This window comes from Anopheles moucheti, chromosome 2 (genome assembly GCF_943734755.1).
Source record: "Anopheles moucheti chromosome 2, idAnoMoucSN_F20_07, whole genome shotgun sequence".
Taxonomy (NCBI): Eukaryota; Metazoa; Arthropoda; class Insecta; order Diptera; family Culicidae; genus Anopheles; species Anopheles moucheti.
Window position 1 is genome coordinate 48,014,937 of NC_069140.1, and position 21,386 is coordinate 48,036,322.

Genomic DNA, 21,386 nt, shown 5'->3' on the forward strand with positions numbered 1-21,386 from the left:
TCATTGAAGAAAATAAACAATCAATTATGCAAACCTTTTTCCTCCGGTTCCATTTCACAGTACTCACACATGCAGTAGCGCTCCATTTCTACTTGTATAGATTACTGATTACCGCTTGGTGATCAGTGATCTCTGGTTCGAGCGAATGAACATTCAAATCAGAACATTATTCCTTCGGTTACTACGATCCAGTGCGCACGTACTTGTTCGGTTGATCAAACATTGATCTTATTATTGGGATTGTTTAGTGCCATTCTCGGTGCAGCCCGTAGTGAATTTTCAAATCGGCATCGGATCAATCGAATGCCGTTTACAATTTCAGTCGCCATTTTCCGGTGCTAAGTGCAGTGAATATCGTCCTTTGTACAGTAGAAAGTGATCATTCATACGAAACCTAGATCAACAAACGTTCGCCATCAATCAGTGCATAATGTGCAATTATATCAAGTGCAATACGTAGAAAAATATTAGCATACAATTTCACCCCTTGGCAGGAAGTCCTAGGAGTGAATGAAAATTACTATGCAAAAAGACGCCTTTATTCTTGCGATCATCTTGGGCTGTTGTGCAGTTGCTGCTGGCAAAACACAGCACGAGCTTGATAACGATGAACTGTGGGATCGCTTGCTGAAACGAAAACTACACGAAACCAAAACAAATGTCCACGATGAAGGCAGCCAAGAATCCGCTGGTGGATTTGCCGAAGCAATGGCACTTCGTGGCGATCAGCCGCCTCCGGACGATGATGGGGATGAGGGCGGTTTAATCGGTACTATCAGCTTCGACCACGCTGACAGTGAGCTCATTGATGCTGATAACGCGGAACCGCTCGACGGGCATGATCTATTGCTCACACTCAATGGAAAGACACCGTCAAAGGTCGTCTTCACACCGACAGACACTCCCCGCACCGCAGATGACGGCTGGGCTGAGGCTTCCGATGACGTCGAAACACTCACCGCGATCGATCCAGACCTCGTCAATAATGATGACGTGCTGGACGGAAGTGGTGAGCATTTGCTTCCACAGGCTGATGACCCAGTGCTGTTTGATAAAGAAATTGTGAACATTCTGCGGAAGCGCCCCGAGTCACGCGAGATTCTGGACCTTTTTGGGCTGGCGGTTACAAAGCCTCCGAACAACAAGACGGTCTCGAACAATCCAGAAGCGATCAAGGAGCAGCTTAGAAATATGCTTACGCTTCCTTTGGACAAGAGGAAATATTATCATCCACTTCCGGCGATTGCTGAAGAAGAAGGGCAGAATCGTGCGGAACCTGCTTCGCTTCTGGCAGACGGACATAGTTTGCCACGTCTATCGAACGTCCTTCTGCCAGATCTAAACCGAACGCTCGTCAAACATCGAGAGGCATTGCTGCCGCCGAAGGATGGGCAACGAAGTTTGGTGATAGTGTTCGATGCTACCGGATCCATGCTTGATGATCTGCAACAGCTGCGTGATGCGGCTAGATTAATAATTGCCGAAATCACGCAGCGCGACAGTAATCCCATCTTCAACTACATATTCGTCCCATTCCGAGATCCGCACGTTGGGCCTCGGCTGGTAACACGCAACAAGGACGAACTGCTGAACGCGCTCGACAACCTGCAGATCATCGGTGGAGGCGATTGTCCCGAGGCAGCGCTAGAAGCGATAGCCAGTGCCATCGAGGCGGCAATGCCGAACTCATTCGTGTACGTGTTTACCGATGCGACGGCCAAAGATTTCCGGCTCGATCGACGTGTGATGCAGCTTGTCCAGAAAAAGCAAACTCCAATCACGTTTCTGCTGACTGGGTTCTGCGATGGTAAATCTACCCCAGGCTATCAGGTGATGAACAACATTGCTGCCGCTAGTAATGGTCAGGTGTTCGATCTGAGGAAGGATCAGATCGAGGAAGTGCTGCTTGCCATACGCAACACCATGGACATCGATCACGTGCCACTGAAAGCGATCGATTCTGCCGTTCCGAAGCAACACGAAATCGATTTCAACGTGGACAGTACGTTGAGAGAGTTCAGTGTCAGTGTTGCCGGTGTTAAGCCAACGATTGAGATTCTTGATCCGCATCACGAACCGTACAACAGGGCGCGGGACGTTCTAAATCTGGAGAACATTCGCGTAGTAAATGTGGCCGATCCCAGTCCCGGCAAGTGGAACATTAAGGCGACGTCCAACTCTTCGCACTCTGTGCGGCTATCCGGCTTGAGTGAAGTGCAGTTCAAGTTTGGATTTTCACTCCTCGAGCCGCAAGATTCGGTGAGTCTCTCGCATCAGCCGGTTCTCAATAAGGCGAACTACCTAGCAATTGAACCGACAGAACCGCAGCTAATCAAAACGCTCGAATCCGTTAGGATTGCGTCCCACAATGTCGACACACCAGATGGGGCGAACTTTGATTTTACACTACCACTCAAGCTGGTGCCCGGCACCGTAGCACTTTACCGCACCGATGCGTTTCATGCACCTCGTCAACAGTTTAAGCTGACCATCAATGGAAAGAATGCTGACGAAGAAACGCTTCAACGATTGCTTTCGACGGCCATGCAAGCGGTCGAACAAACACCTCCAGAAGTGACTGTGGGTTATGACCAATTACTGGAACTGTTCGAAGGTGACACATTCAAGCTGGATTGTCGCATTCAATCCCCTTTTCCGGTGCTGACCACTTGGGTAAAGGGCAACAAGGAGTTGGTTGAGAAAAATTTCGAGTAAGAAAATAATTTCGTGTACCGCACAATCTGCACTGCATGATTCTATATGAGCAAGTAAAATATCTGATCTTCACTATTATTTCAGACAATCGAATGTATTACCGCTGCGCTTGGTCAACGTGTCCTCTGAGGACACGGGAAATTATACTTGCTTTGCTAAAAACAATATCGGCGAAGATAAAAAATCGATTTTCGTACGAGGTAAGCACGTGGACGATCGGTGCAAGTTAACGCTAAATAATTCGCTTACATTTCCGTCCTCTAGTTACCGCGCTGCAAAAGCCCAAGATGCGTCTACTGCCCAAACATACAACCGCCATGGAACGGGAACCCTTTATTGCGCTTAGATGTATTTTGGAACCGGCTGACGGTATGGCAGAAATTCATTGGACACACAATTGGCAGCATCTGACGATGGCTAGTGGGAAACCGTATCTAGAGCTTATCAACATCGATAAAACCCACGCTGGCAATTACAGCTGTTATGCGGACATTAATGGCCAGCGTATATCCAGCGAGCCCAGTACGGTGGTGGTCGAATATGCACCCAAGATACCCGTACCCAGTATGGGGCTGCTTAAAGAGTACGGCACGGACGTTACTCTGGAGTGTATGATCGATGCCATGCCCCTACCGGAATACCATTGGTACTATCAAACGCTAGATCAGGCTGGTGAGCCAGAGGTATACGAATCCACCGACAGTGCGATTAGCTTCGTGATGAGCCCAGAGCGTTCCGGGATATACGTGTGCGAGGGTAAAAATGTGTACGGCTTTGGCAAACAAAACTTCATCGTCGAGGGAGCTGCGAATGGTAAGAATGGCTTTAACAAATATGTGTTTTCCTAGGACATACCCGTAATTAGTACTCCGTCGTTCGATATATAGCGGCCCCTGTCATCAAAAAGCCTGCGGAAACGACCGTGTATGTCGCTCCCGGATCTTCGATCACGCTCGACTGTGTATGCGAACTTTGCCAACCGCTCAATGAATACATCTGGACGAGCCAGCAGGGTACTTTCGAGAGCAGTCCGGAAGAAACGATCGAGAACGTTCGTGTAGTGCTCGATAACGATCAGTCCCGTAATGCCGTCCGGTATCGGCTCACCATTGACGACTTCCGTCCCCAAAACGTGGCCAGCTACACCTGCATCTTTTCCAATCAACATGGTGCCGATGCTATGATCCTTCAGCTTGGCATGATGGTAGTGCCGGAAATAGACACAATGCTGGTCGATGGAGAAACGGTGATCACCGGTACAAAGCTGTACAAAAAACCGGGCCAAGCGCATGGACTAAGTTGCGAGGTAGTAGGACTACCGGAACCCACCGTGCAATGGTTGCTAAATGGCAAACTAATCACAGTTGACGATGCCGATCTTTTGCGATTCGAGCACGACAACAAAACCATTATCTTCCACGAACCCTTCGGAGCAGCGGTGCAGGGAATGTACGAATGTGTCGCCAGCAATCCCCTCGGACGCGTGTCATCTGCCGTGGAACTTTTGGTAGGCAATGCCCCTGAAGCGACACCAGCTTCCAAGCAGATCGAGACAAAAGTAGGCAATACAATCAAGCTGCCATGCACGATCGAAGGCAACCCGCAACCCACTATCCGCTGGGAACCGGAAGACATATTTGAGGATCCTACACTGAGCGCACAGATATTGCACGTTTCTTATAGCAATGCAGGACTTTATCGTTGTACAGGAGAGAACGAGTTTGGCACGGCTGAGCAAAGCTTAACGCTCATGACGTATGGACCGCCGGAAGTGAAGGGTCCTCTGGATCTATCGCTACAGTTCGGTACTAATCAGGACGCACTTCTGGATTGCAATGGATGGGGAATACCTGAGGTAAGTTCCCCCTAAGCGATAACTTTGCAGATAAACTATTCTAGACCTACGTTTTATTCTCCATAGCCAACAGTTCACTGGAAATTTAACGACACGCCGCTCGAGCTAGCACCCGGTATGCGGATTTCGAGCGAAGGCCTTCACATTTCCAACATATCTTTTTCACACAACGGAGTCTACAGTTGCGTGCTGGAGAACGAGCATGGATCGTTGCAAAAAATTCAGTACGTTACCGTGCGTGGTAAGTACATCCGATACAGCTGCATTTCGGTTTCCTTCGTCCTTCAAGCCCGATCTTCACCACCACCCTATCGTGTGGGCAGGGAACTAAAGTACGGCGTTCTTGGTACCGATAACAGTATCTTCTCCAGTGGTACCCCAACAAAACGACCTATCTCACCGCTAGATTTTATGGGACGTTCCGGCCATCCATCGGGCGCTCGCCAAATCGGCTTTTGCTGGCAGCAACAGCGTTGGGCGTACTGTTTCATGGTCTCCTCGAACCGTTCTCTCGATACACGCTCCGCTTTGATACGTTCGCGGTACCACAGATCCTGCTGGTAGAATGTCGGTAGTTTCATGGTCGTATTTTTTATTCAATTTTTCAAACACCACACTCCAGCTGCGAAACTTCCTCCAATTAGGATCGAAGATGTAACGATTGCTTTGATTGACAGTAATTCGGGCACATTTTTCCTCCATAGATTAGTACGCTAATGGTGGCTTGGATCATTGCAAACCGAACGTTTTCTTTTCTGCTCTACAGATGCTCCGAAAATTACATCATCTCTAGAATCACGCGTCACCCTGCTGCCAAATGATACGGATCGATTTGAATGCGCCGGAACTGGAAGTCCAGCGCCCAAAGCAATGTGGCTATTCAACGGAGAGGTACTAATTGAAGAGCCTTTTCTGCATCTTGCGTACGGCAACGTATCGACAGGCACATACACTTGCCACCTGGAAAACTCCGAAGGAACGGAACGACAAAACATGTTCGTCAACGTGTTACGACCACCGCACCGAGTAGCAGGGTTGAATTATACCGACAGCCTCACGCCACTGAAATTGCGCGTCGATGACCCACTAGTTCTGCTGTGTCCGTTCGAAAACTTTAACAGCCTTCTCTGGCAGCTGAACGAGCGCAATCTGGAAGAGTACTTCGATCTTACCGATGTGAAGTTGAAGGAAAACCTGCTGATCGTTGATCGTATACGATCGCGCCATCAAGGAACGTACACCTGTGTGGTGAAGAATCGTGCCGGAACCGATCGCCAGTCGTTCGTGGTTGGAGTCTTAACACCACCAACCATCCATCGCACACAGCCGGAAGAGTTGAGTGACGAATATGGCACCGTGGCCGAGGATTGGAACAGCCCATGGGTGACGGATGGACCAGTGGACAGTGCGGTGGAGGTGAATTTGCTATCCGGCGAAACGTTACAGCTGCTCTGCCAAGCGAGCGGAACTCCCGAACCTAACGTTCACTGGAATCGTGGTGCCGACATGGCAAGGATCGTGTCACAATCGCACAATCTGACCATTCCGAATGTGGCGATGCATCATAGCGATCTGTACACGTGTGTGGCAGAGAATGAACTAGGCAAATCGACACAGGTTTACCGGCTCGATGTCATGACATCGCCACAGTTTTATGACGAACCGGTACAGTCGATCGAGGTGTTCGTAGGTGATGATCTGCAACTGGACTGTGAGATGCAGTCGAATCCACCCGCTTCCTATCAGTGGCTAAAAGAAGAGTACGTACAACTTGCATGTTTGTAGTATTGTGCTTAATGAATCTTTTGCGAAGAGTCATGCGTATGAATCTTTTGCGAAGAGTCATTCATATTAGGAGTCGACTCTCCAAAAGATTCATGAATCCTTGATACGACCTTTTATGGCATCTGAAGATCAGAGAGGGGACCTGTAAGGATTCATGAATCTTTGAATCTTAGAGAATCAGATTCATTCATTCAATTAAAGGGTTCATTCAGATTCATGTATCAGATTCTCCCAACACAATTGCTATTTCTGTAACTAGCCCACTTTTTTTGTAGCGTTGCCATTGAAGAATTCAACACGATACTGGAGTTTGTGAATATTCAACCGCAAGACACCGGAATGTATCACTGTGAGGCAGAGAATATTTTCGGACATAACAGAAAATCCTACAAAGTGTTAGTCTACCGTGAGTATTCGGTCTTTTAAACATTATTGTTGTTTCTTTGGGTCAGTCTGACTAACTTTTTTTTCTGCTCCCCTTGCATGCCTCCCCCTGCATAAGAACCGGCGGAAATAACAAACTTCTCTTGCAATCAAACGCTGCTGGCGGGAAACAACATCGAGCTGGACTGTGAGGCAACGGGCAACCCTATTCCCGTAATCAGCATCATCCATCGGGGTGAGGTGTTGGCCTCCACTGCCGATCTGGAAGCACCCGCCATGGAAATCGATCGACAGTATCGCGTGAAGAACAATTTCTACAAAAGTCTGCAACTGTACAGCTTCTCTGCCGTGCGTACTGCTCCGTTCGAAATTCGATTCTCTTTGCGCCAGCCGAAGGCCACCCTCCTGGACAAGGGCAAATATTTGTGCATGGCACAAAATGCGATCGGGTTCGATGAGCGCGTTGCACGGCTGGACGTTATGGTATCACCGTACGTGCACGTGGATAAACTGAAGATGGGCGAGCAAACCATTCGACTGCTGGAAGGATTGCCGCTGTTCCTGTTTTGTCCCATCGAAGGCACACCGAAGCCTACGATCGGTTGGTATCGGAACGGCATACGGCTGACCAACACCGTCAGCACTTTGTTCCTACCCGCCGTACAGTTACGGGATGCCGGTTCGTACATTTGCTACGGGGAAAACCCGGTCGGCAAGACGGAGCTCCAGTTCGAGGTGGACGTGCTGGTTCCACCGTCGATCATAAACACCGTCCTGTACGGCGAACACTACCTGTCGGCGGATCAACCGGATCAGGAAGAGATTGCACTGCTGGCGGGCGAAACAGTTTCCCTCGACTGTTCCAGCCTGGGCCATCCCGCACCGGTGGTGCACTGGATGAAGGTGGACTATTTGGACGAGCGTGCAAACGTGCTACTCCCCACGCAGGAACCAATCATCGAGCTGTACAACGTCAGCGATACCGTCACGTACTCGTGCTTTGTCAACAATACGGCCGGTTCCGTGCAGAAGCTCTTCCATCTCGTTGTGCAAGCTCCACCGAGATGGAAATCCGGCCCGGAGTACGAGTACGAACAGCGGGTATCGCTACATCACAGTCTCGATTTGACATGCGAAACGAACGGCTCGCCGGAAGCTTCCGTCATCTGGTTTAAGGATGGACTGCAGCTGAGCAAACACGACGCGGGCTATTTCTTCGGTGTCAATGGACAAACGTTGCGCCTTCTGGCGGCCAAGCTGACGGATGCGGGCATCTTCCTGTGTGTGGCAAGTAATGCACTTGGCCAAATCAGCAGAGAGTTCCACGTGACGATTGATGGTGAGTAATGTCGTGGTGGAGGGGAGAGTCTTTTCTATACCCAAATTATGTGGTTCCTGTGAAATGTGCTTCTTTCTCCACAGTTCCCGTAAGTTGGTCGCCTTGGGGTGCGTGGTCCGCATGCAGCGCTACCTGTGGCGGCGGTACACAGTTCCGTTCCCGCATTTGTTTACTTGTAAACGGATCTCCCGCCCACGGTGATCGGTTCAACTGCGTTGGTGAGAACGTGGAGATCAAACCCTGCGAACTGCTGCCATGTCCCGTGAACGGTGGCTGGGGCGAATGGGGCAGCTGGAGCAACTGTACGCTGGACTGTGTGTCGGAGTACAGCGGCGTTCGGTCGATCCGGCACCGGAGTCGCGCTTGCGATTCACCGGCACCATCGCTCGGCGGTAAGCTGTGCATTGGCGCAGAGTACGAAGAGGAACCATGCCACGTCAGGTACTGCCCGATCGAGGGTGGCTGGACCGGCTGGTCCGACTGGACGGGCTGTAACGAACCGTGTGGATATGGGCGAAACATACGCTTTAGAAGCTGCTCCAATCCCGCACCGCGCCACGGTGGGCGCCCGTGCGACGGCGAAGAAAGTGAGGTGAAAACGTGCAAACTGCAAGAATGCCACGTAGACGGTGGTTGGTCGGAATGGTCCCGATGGTCACAGTGCAGCAAATCGTGCGGCAAAGGCATTCGGAGCCGCAAACGGTACTGTAACAACCCGACACCGAAGGCAGGCGGAAAGCCTTGCGCGGGCGAAAACATTGAGCACACGCAATGCAGTACGAAGCGGTGCCAAAACGATGCACTGCTGAAGACGGGCAGCAATACGAAGAAAAATTTTACTCCGTTGCTGACGTACGAAACGCAGTATGCAAACAACGACCGTCGCCCATTGGTGTCGAACGATTTCGACAGTTCCGAGTACGACGATAGGGATTCGGAGCACGATCAGAAGGTGTTGCATAACTATCAGTACGCCGAAGTGCCGCCCGTGGAGTACGTTGACATTCCGGAGGCTGCGCCCAATCCCGGCATGCTGAGCATTACGGTGAAGATGATGAACTCGATCCGCCTTTCGAATGATACGACCGATTTCAGCTTAAACTTTGGCAATCCAGCAATGGGCTTGCAGCCGGCCCCCAGCTGTGCGGAAGGGTTCGTGTACAATGCGTCCCTCGGTGGGTGCAGCGACGTGGACGAATGTGCCAACGGTGCGTCGTGTACGCTGGTTGGGCAGATCTGCATCAATACGGTGGGCAGTTTCGAGTGTGACTGCATCCAGGGCTATCGCCCGGTGGTATACGAAACCGGCCATCACGACGGTTCCATCGTGCAGGAAATGCAGTGCGTAGATATAAACGAATGTCGAGAGAAAACGCACGAATGTTCCCACTACTGTACCAACACTCCTGGCAGCTATGAATGCTTCTGCCCCGACCGGTACCTCCTTGCGAAGGATGGCAAAACTTGCACCATCAAGCGAAAGCGCAACGAACCGGTACGCATTACGCCGCGCTGTCTGGAAGGATACCAGTGGGAAGATGGCCACTGCCAAGACATTGACGAATGCGCACTGCAAGCGGACGAATGTGGGGACAGCTTTTCCTGCGTCAATACCCGCGGCGGGTACATCTGCGTACCGGCGGACTGTCCTCCAGAGTACGAGCTGGACGGTGCGGAAGAGATGTGCGTGTTGAACTGCACCCACGGTCACCATCTGTGTCCGGATGGGGCGACCGTTGGTCAAACCATTTCACACACCATCATTACGCTAGATCGCTTCCTGCCAAGACAATCGCTTGCGGTTGTATCCATCCCTGCCGCACAGCATGCGATCGACGTTGAAACCAAATTTGCTTTCCGCGATCGACGTTACGGGCACATTTTCGCGCTGGAAACCATGCGCAAGACATCGGGCGCGGTGCGTTTGTACGCCAATCGAAAGCTGCAGCGTGGAACGCTTTACAAGCTGAACCTGGTTGCCAAATCATCGAGAAGACGGCGTCTGGAGTTTGTGCATAATTTCGTAGTCCACGTGTACTGGATGGAATAGAATGCTGGCAACGATCGTACGGCAACCGAAGCAACGGCTTAGGTATGGGAAGTGGATCAAGCATTAATTTAAACCCATTATCACATTTGATTACTAGTAGGTTGATATAATGCGGTAGTGCATCAACAAAGGGCCTAGAGACATAGGGAAACCTACCGGTAGAATTAGAAGGAACGGAGCACGGTAATAGTTATAGCGTAGGAAAATTTATTTTTAGATACTTCCTGTCAAACTGCAACTAAACAGGTAAATGAAATGTTTGCCTATAACTAACTCCCATATTTTCGGACCAACGCGGACCGAATAGTAATAGTAGTATCTCTTGGCTACCGTCTTTTCTAACAGCTTTCGTCTTCGCAATAGAAAATATAAATAAATATATTTAATCTGTCCCCGTGTTTGGATAGTTTACAATAGTTTACATAGACTGCTGTTTCACTGTGGTCAGTTCTATGCATTATCCGTCAAACTTTAGTGTTACTTTTCTTAGTTACCCCATGTCTTTACAGTACTAACACGCGGTCTGTTGGATAGGGGGGAAGAGTGATACTAAACGTGTTTCCTGCCCTATACATCGTTTCACTGGTTTCGGTTGTCTTCTTTGGTTTGAGATAGACTACGCTTTCTTAGGCCAACAGAGAAATCATCATGAGTCACGATCAAATGATTGTTCTTCCTGCCACATACTCTTTCGCGATGGTTGTGTGTAGTTTACGTCTTGTGTTACGTCTTTTGTTTCTGTTTGCTGATCCGCGTGGAAGCACTGATACGAGAGTTTCTAGCCTAGTTTCACCGACAGTCCATGGAAAGGCAGGACCGAGATGCTAATATACTACTACCGTTACAGCGGTGTTGACATTAGACGCTAAAGAGTTGTTTTTTTAAAAAAGTTTGTTTTATACAAAACATTCAGCGTATTTACAGGAACAGGACAGCCATTTCATGTATGAAAATTAATTATGTACCAGCAACATGGAACAGCACCGTTGAGCGATGCATACCTTATACCCTTTGATTACATCCCGGCTTATATAGACGCTACCGTACTTTGAATGTGAAGAAAGGCAAGATTAATGAGTACCGGGTTGATTTTGCGTTGCCCACGTACGGTTGTAAGTTTTGCTAAAAAGCGTTTTCAGAGTTACGGATATGAAACCACGTATAAACGTATTTATACATGTAAGCTATATATCCTCTGTATTTCTCTACTATTCACGCACCCAACTTTGGTAGTATCGAAGGTCCCGTCTACATAATGGCGATATCAAAAATTCATACCCTTATCTCTTGCATGTACGGGAGCTTTCTGTTTCTCATACCTTTGCATGATATCTGTTTAACGCTTTCTTTACATTATTTGCTTCCTATAAGCGTATTGAACATAGTTTTCCTTTACACTTACTTAACGTTACCAATTTGTCTATCCACCAAAAGACTACGCAAAAAGATCTTGAATTAAACAAACAAAGCCCTTTCAATACAGTGCGTGACAGAACCATAAAAACGGTACTACATAAAACATAAAATTTGGTAAATAACTATTGCGAACTGGGACGAGGAAATCAATCAAACAGAGCCCAAAGGCCATTTATTGAATAACAATGGATTTCCAATGTTGCACACTTTAAAATTTCTCAGAGCATTGAATGTCTCAATTTGGTCAGCGCTTTAAATTGCATTACTCATACGGGGATAGTTTTTTCTAACGTAAGCGTATCGCGAGGTGCACATTACAGCCAAAAGTATGTCCTGTACCCGGCGGTTTCGCGAGTCATGCGTTAGTGTTTTTACCCTACAAATGGAGGTTTTATAGCAAACGTTAAAAACAAAATTATCTATATTTTTCGGTTCGTATCAATTAAAGCTATGTAACAAAAGGTAAGCTATCGGTCTGATTTCATGCGCTACTTTCGTCCACCTGCCACAGTAAAAGAGTAAAAAAGATTATCATCATAGTTATGCTACGCACTGTAAATCAGGGAAACCCATGGAACCATCAACCACTCCCATGAAACAGGTTAAAGGGGAAAGGATAATTTACACACCTAGCACCGAACCGGATGGGCTTAACTGAGCGTACGAACTGAACTGGTGCCGAAGGACAATCCTTACACATTGTCAAATACTCTACTTTAGATCAATCTCTTCACTGGTATCATCTGCACTATCGTTATTGCTGTCAGATTGTTCCTGCTTCTGCTTTACGTCAACTGATTTCAACGGTGTCGACTGTTCCGATGTGGATGGTTTTTCGGCCGCTTGTTCTCCGTTACTGGTTAATGCGTGTTCCGCGACATTCTCATTACCGTTTGACTTCGTCATCATCAAGGGTGCTTGCACGTCCTCTGCACGTTCGCTCTCACTTCCAGATGAATCGTCCTCTAAACGTCCATTATCTGCTTTACCAGTTCCTTCGGCTGTCGGTGCTACCAAGCTGTGGCTATTGCCCGTATGTTCCTCAGCTTCACTTTCATGCGAGCGATTGGAATGGCTGCGCCGTTTTTTCGAACGCGCCAGCCGCTTCGAGATGGCTTCCTTGCATCGATTGACAAGCTCCTCGTACGGTTGACCATGCAAGAAGCATACGACAATTACCGTCATGTTGTCGCCACCGATGCCCCCCATCTGGCAGTCTGGGGCCAAGCAGCGCATCATCAAATTTTCGCAAATCTGCTGCGGATAGATACCTTGAGCAATTTCTTCCTGCACAAATTCAAGCACGGCCTGGCTAGACATCACATCCCATATGCCATCACAGGCGATAACGAGGAAATCCCAGCTTTCCGCTACTTCGCGTTCCTCCACATCCGGATAGGCTGTTACCATTTGCTCCGAGGGCAATATTTGTGTGTTGCGTTTTAGACCAAAATCTCCCAATGCACGCGATAGTGCCAAATATCCATTTACCCGATTGTACTCCACATATCCACCGGCGCTGCTTATTCGTTCCCTTTCCTTTTCGTTGGTTGGCTTATGGTCGAACGACAGTACATCTAAATGTCCGTCGACACATGCGATCGCTCGTGAATCTCCCGCGTTTGCACAGTACAGGCGGTTGTCTTTGATGAGCACCACTACAGCCGTCGATCCGGACATCTGCTCCCGCAAAGCCTCATTGTTCAGCATCGCTTCGTCTAGATCAAGGAACCCTTGCTGCAGGGCGTGCTTCACGTCATTGCCATACTCCGGTCGGCGGGTGATGTACTTGTGTAGATGCTTCCCGGCATATTCGGCCACCTTCGCTCCCCCGTGCCCATCGTACACGGCAAAGAAGGACGTCCCGGGGTCATCGGGTAGCGAGAGTATGTGCGTGTGCGAATCTTCCATGTGCATTCGCCAACCCTGCATGCAACTAGAACCGACCTTGTAGTAATCATTCTGGCAAAAGGCCGATTGTTTGGAGGTTTCTGGTTCCGACAGGGATTGCCCCATTTTACGTTATCGTTACCAAGCAGCTAGATGCGTAGCAGATTCTTCCTTTTATCACAACTTCCTGAAACGAATGTACACGAAACATACTTTGATGAGCAGTTTATAAAAAATTATTGTTCTATTGCTTTTAAAGACCATTCATGTACGATGTGTGTTTATGACGTTGGTCTTTCGGAATCTTTTCCCGAAATCCGCAAAAAAAAACAAAATTTGTCAGAAGAAAATGAACCGATAAGTCTAATGAAAGGAAGATAAACGTAATCTTTTCGTGCGAAAAAGCAAACCAAGATAAAGAACCTGAACAGAAAAACATGTGCTGCATCGATGCAACGTTTTCAAACTTGTTTTAACTCTTATTAGCTTAATTAACTATAAAATCGTGCAATGCAATGTACGGCACCAAAAACGTAAACATACCACACAGAGAAACCCAAACAACCGCTGTTTACGTCGGTTCATAACCATTGCCATGAAACGCGCACCCATCGTCCTTTCGTCTAACCACTCATGTATGTAATGGTTACAGCTCGTCTCATCAGCATCAACCTCATTAGCTTCTGAGCAACAATATGCAACGCATGGTTCGATCGGAAAATTGTCGCCGGTGCATCGCAAACTGTGATCGCATGGCTCGAAACTAAAAATACTCACCAAAACTTATACTCTGCTCAATTTGTGCACGCCCAATCTTCGGGTGACTATAATGTTGGACACCTCCGAATACTGCGTGAATGCAATTTCGACTAACAAAGACTAGCTGCTGCTGTGGCCAATCGACGAGGGTCAATCATCAACGTGTGGTTCGTCGAATTCCATAAGAAATGTTCACTTCGGCCCTCGGTTTGTCAGCTTTTCCGAACTATAGCACGTGATGCAAGTCCGATTATGCTCTGTGCAGTAGCGGGCGAAATTGATAAAGCCGTTGATGAAGATTGTTGTGATGTCAGTGATTTTACCGATGAGGATGATACCGATGACAATGTGCCCCGTGCGTCCGTTTGGTTGATATTCGCTTCACTGCGATGTAACTGCGTTTGGAAATGGAAAAGATTTAACATGTAAAACACTTTGTGGTACTGCTAATAAATGATAATAAGCTGTTGACTTCCGCAAACCGGTGCAACGTTGGAGTAGTTGGTTTGTTTTTACAATTGCTCTATCTACCTCACACACTAATGCCTTCTTCTTTTTCAAATAGCGTTTAATCGTATTGCCCTTTTCATTCGCTGCGGTTGTTGCACTATCCCGCTACTTCTCATTACACGAAATCATTCGTTTAATGACGATAATTCAATTCACTCTGTAGCGAACGCAACGTTTGCCAACGCTCAGCGAAGAACTGATAACGCGCACTGACCGCAGAACCATCGAAACTGGTTCGATGCTATTTCGGTTCTGGGCATCCGATTACGGTCTATCGAACAGGCTTGCTCAGATTGCTAAAATTCACAAAAAAGCATCACCGTCCAGTAGCTAATGCAAGGGGAACGCCAGGGCAGGCGAGAAATTTGCTGCATGAAAATAAAAAGAGCACAGGTGATAAAAGCGCACTATTCACATCCACTCTTATCAGCACCCAATTGCGGTGAATCAACAGGAAACCTGCAAAGTTTGTCGTTCCACAGAGGAACCAAAGCACACGCCGTCGGGTATCTTGACAGTGTAACCTTATCCGCATCGATTATGCGTATAATTTCGGCACGCCAAAATTTTGTACAAAGTTTGTTATGTATTCTTGCTAATGGAGACGTTCCGCGGACATTACCTGCCTTCGCAGATCTTGCAGGAAATGTTTTTTCACTGTGTTTACCAAAATGCTTGGAGCGAAGGTCTGCGTTCAATCCGCTCTTTTTGACAGATGGGCTCGAAATCGGAAATGAGCAATGAGCAACATTTTGAACGACTGCAATAGAGGCTCTGCCTGAAATACATTTGATTTTCATTTGCAAAACCTAAATGCTTTTAAATTCTGTAGAATAATGAATAATATACAACGAAATAAAACAACCACAGCTTGGAAATTTATATTTTTCAATACCTTTGTAGCTCAGTCTCTCATACTCCGGGAGCGGATTGGTTTCGCTCACCGTGCTCAGAGTATAGTACTCCGGGAAGGAGCAGCCATCACTACAGTGTGTCAAAAATTTTTCACGTTTGGCTGGTTTCTGGATTCCTGAAAAAAGCATAAATTTTACTAAAAAACTTTACCGTAAGTAGTTCACAGTTGTAGCAAAACGTGCCAATCTACCCGTTTTATGTGAACACATCAAAATTTTCTGTTCCAATACACCATCTTTTGTAGAAAGCCGGTTCGAAAGAGCGCGTCCTAGCGACGCGGTGTCATTTGACCATAATGGCCGGTGGTTCAGGTACAAAGGTGGTGCAAATCACCAACATTGCCCCACAGGCCACCAAGGATCAAATGCAAACGTTTCTGGGGACGGTAGGGAAGATTGACGAGATACGTCTGTATCCAACCATTCGGGATGTCTCGTGCCCTGTTGTGTCGCGTATCTGCTACGTGAAGTACTTCGAAAGCAGCTGCGTTGCCGTTGCACAGCATCTGACCAATACCGTGTTCATCGACCGTGCCGTAATCGTTATCCCGGTTCAGGGCGGCGTAATTCCCGACGAATACAAGGCACTAGAGATGGCTGCGAACGGTACGCTTGTGCCGGGATTGCATAGCTTCAACGTGCCGTCGAAGCTACCGCCGGAGGTCGTGAACAGAATTGACGGAATGATCCCGAACCAGGTGGTGAAAACGATCGACCCAAAGCTGGAAGAGAACGGTTTGCCCGAATATCCACCACTACCGGTGAACTTTGATGCGAAAAAGATCGAGGAAACGCGTCGCACCATACTGGTGCTCGACGTCCGCTCGGACTGGAGATTGGAGGAACTGATGGATCACTTCAAGCCGGCGGGAGAGATCAAGTATGCCCGGTTCGCTGAGAACGATCGCACCAAGTTTGCTCTGTTGGAGTTTTGCGATCAACGTAACATTATCAACGCGCTGAAGATGCATGGTACCGAATTTCGTGGTTACCGGTTGAATGTGCATCATTCGACCCAACCTATCGTGAAGCCGGAGGCCAAGAGCAACGAAGCGGCTCAGAAGGAAATCGAAGAAGCCATGACGATCGTGAAGGAAGCCCATCATCAGATATCGAACATGGAACCCGTGGTGACGTTATACCCGAAGGAGAAGGGTAGCAGCCGCCGTAGGTCGCGATCACGCACGCGTTCTAAAGAGCGCCGTTCAAGATCCCGCTCCAGGAAACGCTCCAAATCGCGTAGCAAACGGTCACGCTCACGGAAACGTTCCCGCAGCCGTTCGAAGCGTTCGCGGTCACGCCGATCGCCGTCGAGAAGCAAGCGATCTCGTTCGAAATCGAAACGGTCGCCATCGCGCAGCAAACGGTCACGGTCACGTTCCAAGCGATCGCGCTCTCGAGACCGTCGCAAGCGTTCCCGTTCGCGCCGTCGCAGCCGCACACGATCCCGCGAGCGCTCTTCGCGCATTCGCCGGTCACGTTCACGGTCGAAGAAACGGTCCCGCTCGCGCGAGCGACGTGATCGTAGCCGCGATCGCAAGAAATCCCATCGTAACAAGGAGGAGCGCCGTCGTCGGTCACGATCACGGTCCCAAAGCCGCAAGCGATCCACATCCCGAAGTCGCGCCAGCCGCACGAAGGAAGCGGTCACAAAATCATCATCTAAACGTCGCAGCCGCACTCCATCGGAAAAGAAGTTGAAAAAAATCCTCGAGGAAGCGGTCAGCCGCGATTACGATGCAGAGGAGCGTATGGATGCGGGTGGAGTCGGGGTAGAGGATGATGCGGGCAGCACTGGCAAGCAGTCGGCGTCGCCGCCAGCACAGGCTGCCGGTTCCGGTGGATCCAGTTCGTCGTCATCGTCTTCGGGAGGAACGAACACAGCAGCAGCTGCCGCCGCAACGACACCGCGCGAGAAAACCGCCAGTCCAACGACGGAGAAATCCGACAATATGGACATTTCCAACTCTCCGTAATTTACTCTTTAAATAACGTACGGGGGCTGTCCCAATCTGGGTTTTACCGACATTTATATGCTTTAGGAACCGAAAGCGATAGACATCTCCGGATATGTACAATTCCAGACGATGCCGATCGGTGTATTCTCTTATCTATCCCATTTCCTTTCAATTCTTTCTATTCTATTGATTGTACTTGTCCAGGATTAGTTATTGTATCGCAATTCAATTTTCTCGAACCACGGGAAAGTTGTAAATGATTCACATATTTTCAAATAAATCTCTCTTGAGTCTAATGAACCTAAAGCTTGATATAGTTTTGATTTGCAGAAAGTGGCGAAGAAAGAATTTCAAAAGAAATTGATGCGATCTTGAAGCATCATCTAATGACTCAAAGTTTTCTTAGCAAGTGGCAATGATTAAACCCTACTCGTTTGCCAAAACAGTAAATAATTTAGTCGATGTATAATAATTCGATAGGTTACATTGACATGCCAATTTCCATTTGCCTCCGTAGGCGTTTAAACATTAAGGGGTAAGCAAAAACGTTCTGTATTTTCCTTTGAGGGCGAACTACATCTAATACACTGTTGCCAGATTTGCTCATTCTCGCTGTGCGCTCATCCCCGTCAACCAATTCGCTCTCTAGATGTTTTGTCTCACTCCATCACCCGCATACAAATACTGGAACGGCTAATTCTTTGTGTTGTTTTCGATCGTTTTTTTTTATTCCGTCTATGCACCAGATGATTTCTACCCTTGTTCTACCCAGATATGTTTGTTTATGCTACTCTGGAAACAGTTTCGAGTACCGTACATGTTCTATACGTAGCAACATTCATGTAGTATTTTTTTCTATGAGCAATAGACAACACCGCACCAGGTCGAACGATTGTCTCGAACTTGTTGTCCACATGCGACTCTACGCGTTATCAGTGCATTCCAAAACGAGTTTATAATATTGTGCATGCTTTCTTTCGGGGAGCATGACGGTCGTACTTGTTGCTACTTTCCCTAATTTCCCACGTTGTCCAAACTGTAATAAAACAATAACAAAATAGCCTTTTTCATGCATGTAGGACTCAGAACAAGTTGGAAACGAGTTTGTACACATGCTAGGGACACAATAATCTGCACACAACAGTCTCTTATGCTCTGAAACTACTCACACATACGCAGTGCGTAGATGGTGTTGGGTAGAGCAGGAAAAGTAACCCCCTATCAGCTGTTTCAATGACGTGGCACTTTAAAATAGCACACATTCTTACAAATCGTGAAAACAATCGTTGATCGTTCATACGGTTTGCGTAATGTTCTTAAATAAAATTAGCCCAAAGTAGAACGCGCATAGTATGTAATTCTCATCCGTTCGAAAGCTGTATTGCGGTACAGTACAGCAAAGATGGTGACGTCGTGCGTAGAAAAGCAGCGAAGAGAAAAAAACGACAACACAACATTGAAACGCAATAACTTCACCCCCATCCCGTTTTTCGTGCCCTTCCGTGGGCAACACACTGAAGTCACAAAGCAATCTTTGTTTTCGTTTCATCTCTTTCGCCTGCGCCTAGATCGGAGCGAGAAGGCAGAAAAACAAAGAGCAAACAGTTCACTCTCAACTGCGTATGGTTGTGTGCGGTTGGAAGAGGGAAATTTATGCTGAGGGTAACTTTTTTCTTCTTTCTTTAATGTTACAGATCCATGTTCTAACCCACACATGATAGTACAAATGGTTTGGATGGCAAGATTTTATATTATTCGTAGCATTTTCTTATATCTTGTTGATGAGTTTTCCAGAATAGAAGTTTTGCTTCCAATTCAAGAATATACAATCGAAGATGCATATGGTTAACACAATTCTATGGGGATGATGGCCTTCTGATAAACTAAAACCAGCCTTTTTCTTATACACTGTTTTGAATTAAATGACATACATTTTTAGACCGTAGCATGCCCATTCTCGCGACACATCAGCAGCCTTGATTTTGTCGAGCACACCTACATATTTGAACGGTGGACTCAGGATATAGGGGTTGGTCCGTGCTTCAGTATGTGTAACATTCATGTAGAAGTAGTGGTGTTTATATTTTGAAGTGCTATTGTACTTTAATTGCGTTCCAGTTGATCGAACTCACAAAACTGTACATCAGAGGTAATATTGGCGTAATACAAGTTAATAAACTACAAGGAAATAAAAAAAAACTATGCATCGCTAAGATCAAATGATGCGGAGCATTCCGATCGTACACATCCATGGAACAGCAGGTTTGAAATTTTATAATACAGCTGAGAGCTGTGACACGCGTATGTTTGCGTTCGAGCGCAAACAAAAACACGATACGTGTTGTATTCGAGATTAGATTGCATTCGGGGTATATTTTTTCGGGTATATTATGCGCATATCTTAAGCAAAAAGAATTACATAACATTGATAGGAAGCTGTCTAGAAATGTGCGACAAAAGATGACAAAAGCCAGACCCATACACGCATCACGCCATGTTGTGAATATGAAAACAAAGAAAAACGCAACAGAAGAGTCAAACGATGGTACAGGGAGAGAGGGGTTAAAGTAATAAAAATAAATAGCTAAAATGGCTGCGCTGGCAGAATCCCAACCCAACCGACAAAGCACTCACCATTGAATGAATGTTCACTGCGAACTGCTCGATTTTTACGAATTTTAATTTACGCATGAAATGAAAAAGACGAAGAATACGCATGCCTCTTACCACGTCAGATATCAATCCTTCATTTGTTTGAATCGCATCGATCGCTAGCATCACTTGTGACATGAAATTTGTCCTCCTTCTCCTTCATCGACACAACTTAAAGAACTCTAGGCTTGCCATTTCTGGGATTCTTTGACTTTATTTACCCGCACGGGAAATTGGTCCGGATGGGATTTTGTACCGGTCCTGTCGTGTGAAGCCCGGCGCTGCTACCAAATCGTTGTCAGGCCGTCCCATTCGTTCATTAAATTCATTCAAAATTAAGATCTTCTACAATTAAATCTTTGTTTTAAAATGCATGCGTGATACTGAAATGAAGTAGGTCTTCGTATACCAACGATTTGGCTGATCTAACATCTCTAATATCGTAATCTTTTTGTAGAATCCATCTTGAGAAAAGTCGGAATATCAAACAGCAGTAATGTTCATGCCACTCGCTGACAGAAATTATTGTAAAGTACGATCAAATTTTAAACTAAAGTCAGTCGAAGTCGCATCCGACCAACGGTCAAACCCCCGCAGAAAGAGCGACTAATGATTTTGGTGAAAAACAAAACCGAAGTCAGTACAACTGTTATAGCTCAACGTTCAAGCGAATTTTGTGGCTTTCAATTATCTTTCATACTTTTTTACCCTCGTTTAAAACCATCACCACATCACTATCGTTTCTAGCACTCTTGATATTAAGCGTTTTATTAAGAGTGTCAGGTGGGCGCTCGGCACTCATTCACTCGACTGTCGAGCAGTTCGTCATTCCGAACCGCAGCACGGGCGGATGAATAAAAACAATCCACATTTGAAAAAGTGAACTCCGCCAGTGCAGTTGTGGCACGTGTTTCTCTGTTGCGTGGATTCGTTTTCCTTCACAAGTACTGCTCGTTCCTATTCTAAATTCAACCGCTGCTGTCGCTTTTTCATTCTTTGAAGGAGAAAAACTAACTCTTGATGTTTGAATACGGTTTCGAACTGATTTCAACTAGTGCTGTTGTGACGGGCATTCGAATGCCCTGATTCGTCTCCATTCAGTCAGTCCTCTTTGCCAAATTCATCAACTGCTGTTCTGTTGCATTCTAGTGCAGTGCAG

General features: G+C 47.1%; 3 protein-coding genes across 3 annotated transcripts; 2 read left to right on the top strand and 1 right to left on the bottom strand.

Moving 5' to 3' along the window:
* Positions 1–510: 510 nt before the first annotated feature.
* Positions 511–10,329, top strand: LOC128306937 (hemicentin-1-like). The gene is made up of 9 exons (XM_053045004.1): positions 511–2,711; positions 2,800–2,915; positions 2,980–3,528; positions 3,603–4,570; positions 4,637–4,811; positions 5,337–6,330; positions 6,631–6,761; positions 6,858–8,078; positions 8,162–10,329. The coding sequence occupies exons 1-9, from the start codon at positions 511–513 to the stop codon at positions 10,126–10,128; spliced, it is 8,322 nt and encodes a 2,773-aa protein (XP_052900964.1). The 3' UTR covers positions 10,129–10,329.
* A 185-nt stretch (positions 10,330–10,514) lies between these two features.
* Positions 10,515–13,615, bottom strand: LOC128307969 (probable protein phosphatase 2C T23F11.1). Its single transcript, XM_053045493.1, has one exon. It carries the CDS (start codon positions 13,558–13,560, stop codon positions 12,256–12,258), a length of 1,305 nt encoding a protein of 434 aa, XP_052901453.1. The 5' UTR covers positions 13,561–13,615; the 3' UTR covers positions 10,515–12,255.
* Positions 13,616–15,692: 2,077 nt separating this feature from the next.
* LOC128299125 (probable splicing factor, arginine/serine-rich 7) lies at positions 15,693–17,874 on the top strand. Its single transcript, XM_053034995.1, has 2 exons — positions 15,693–15,769; positions 15,863–17,874. The coding sequence occupies exon 2, from the start codon at positions 15,914–15,916 to the stop codon at positions 17,591–17,593; it is 1,680 nt and encodes a 559-aa protein (XP_052890955.1). The 5' UTR covers positions 15,693–15,769; positions 15,863–15,913; the 3' UTR covers positions 17,594–17,874.
* Positions 17,875–21,386: the final 3,512 nt, after the last annotated feature.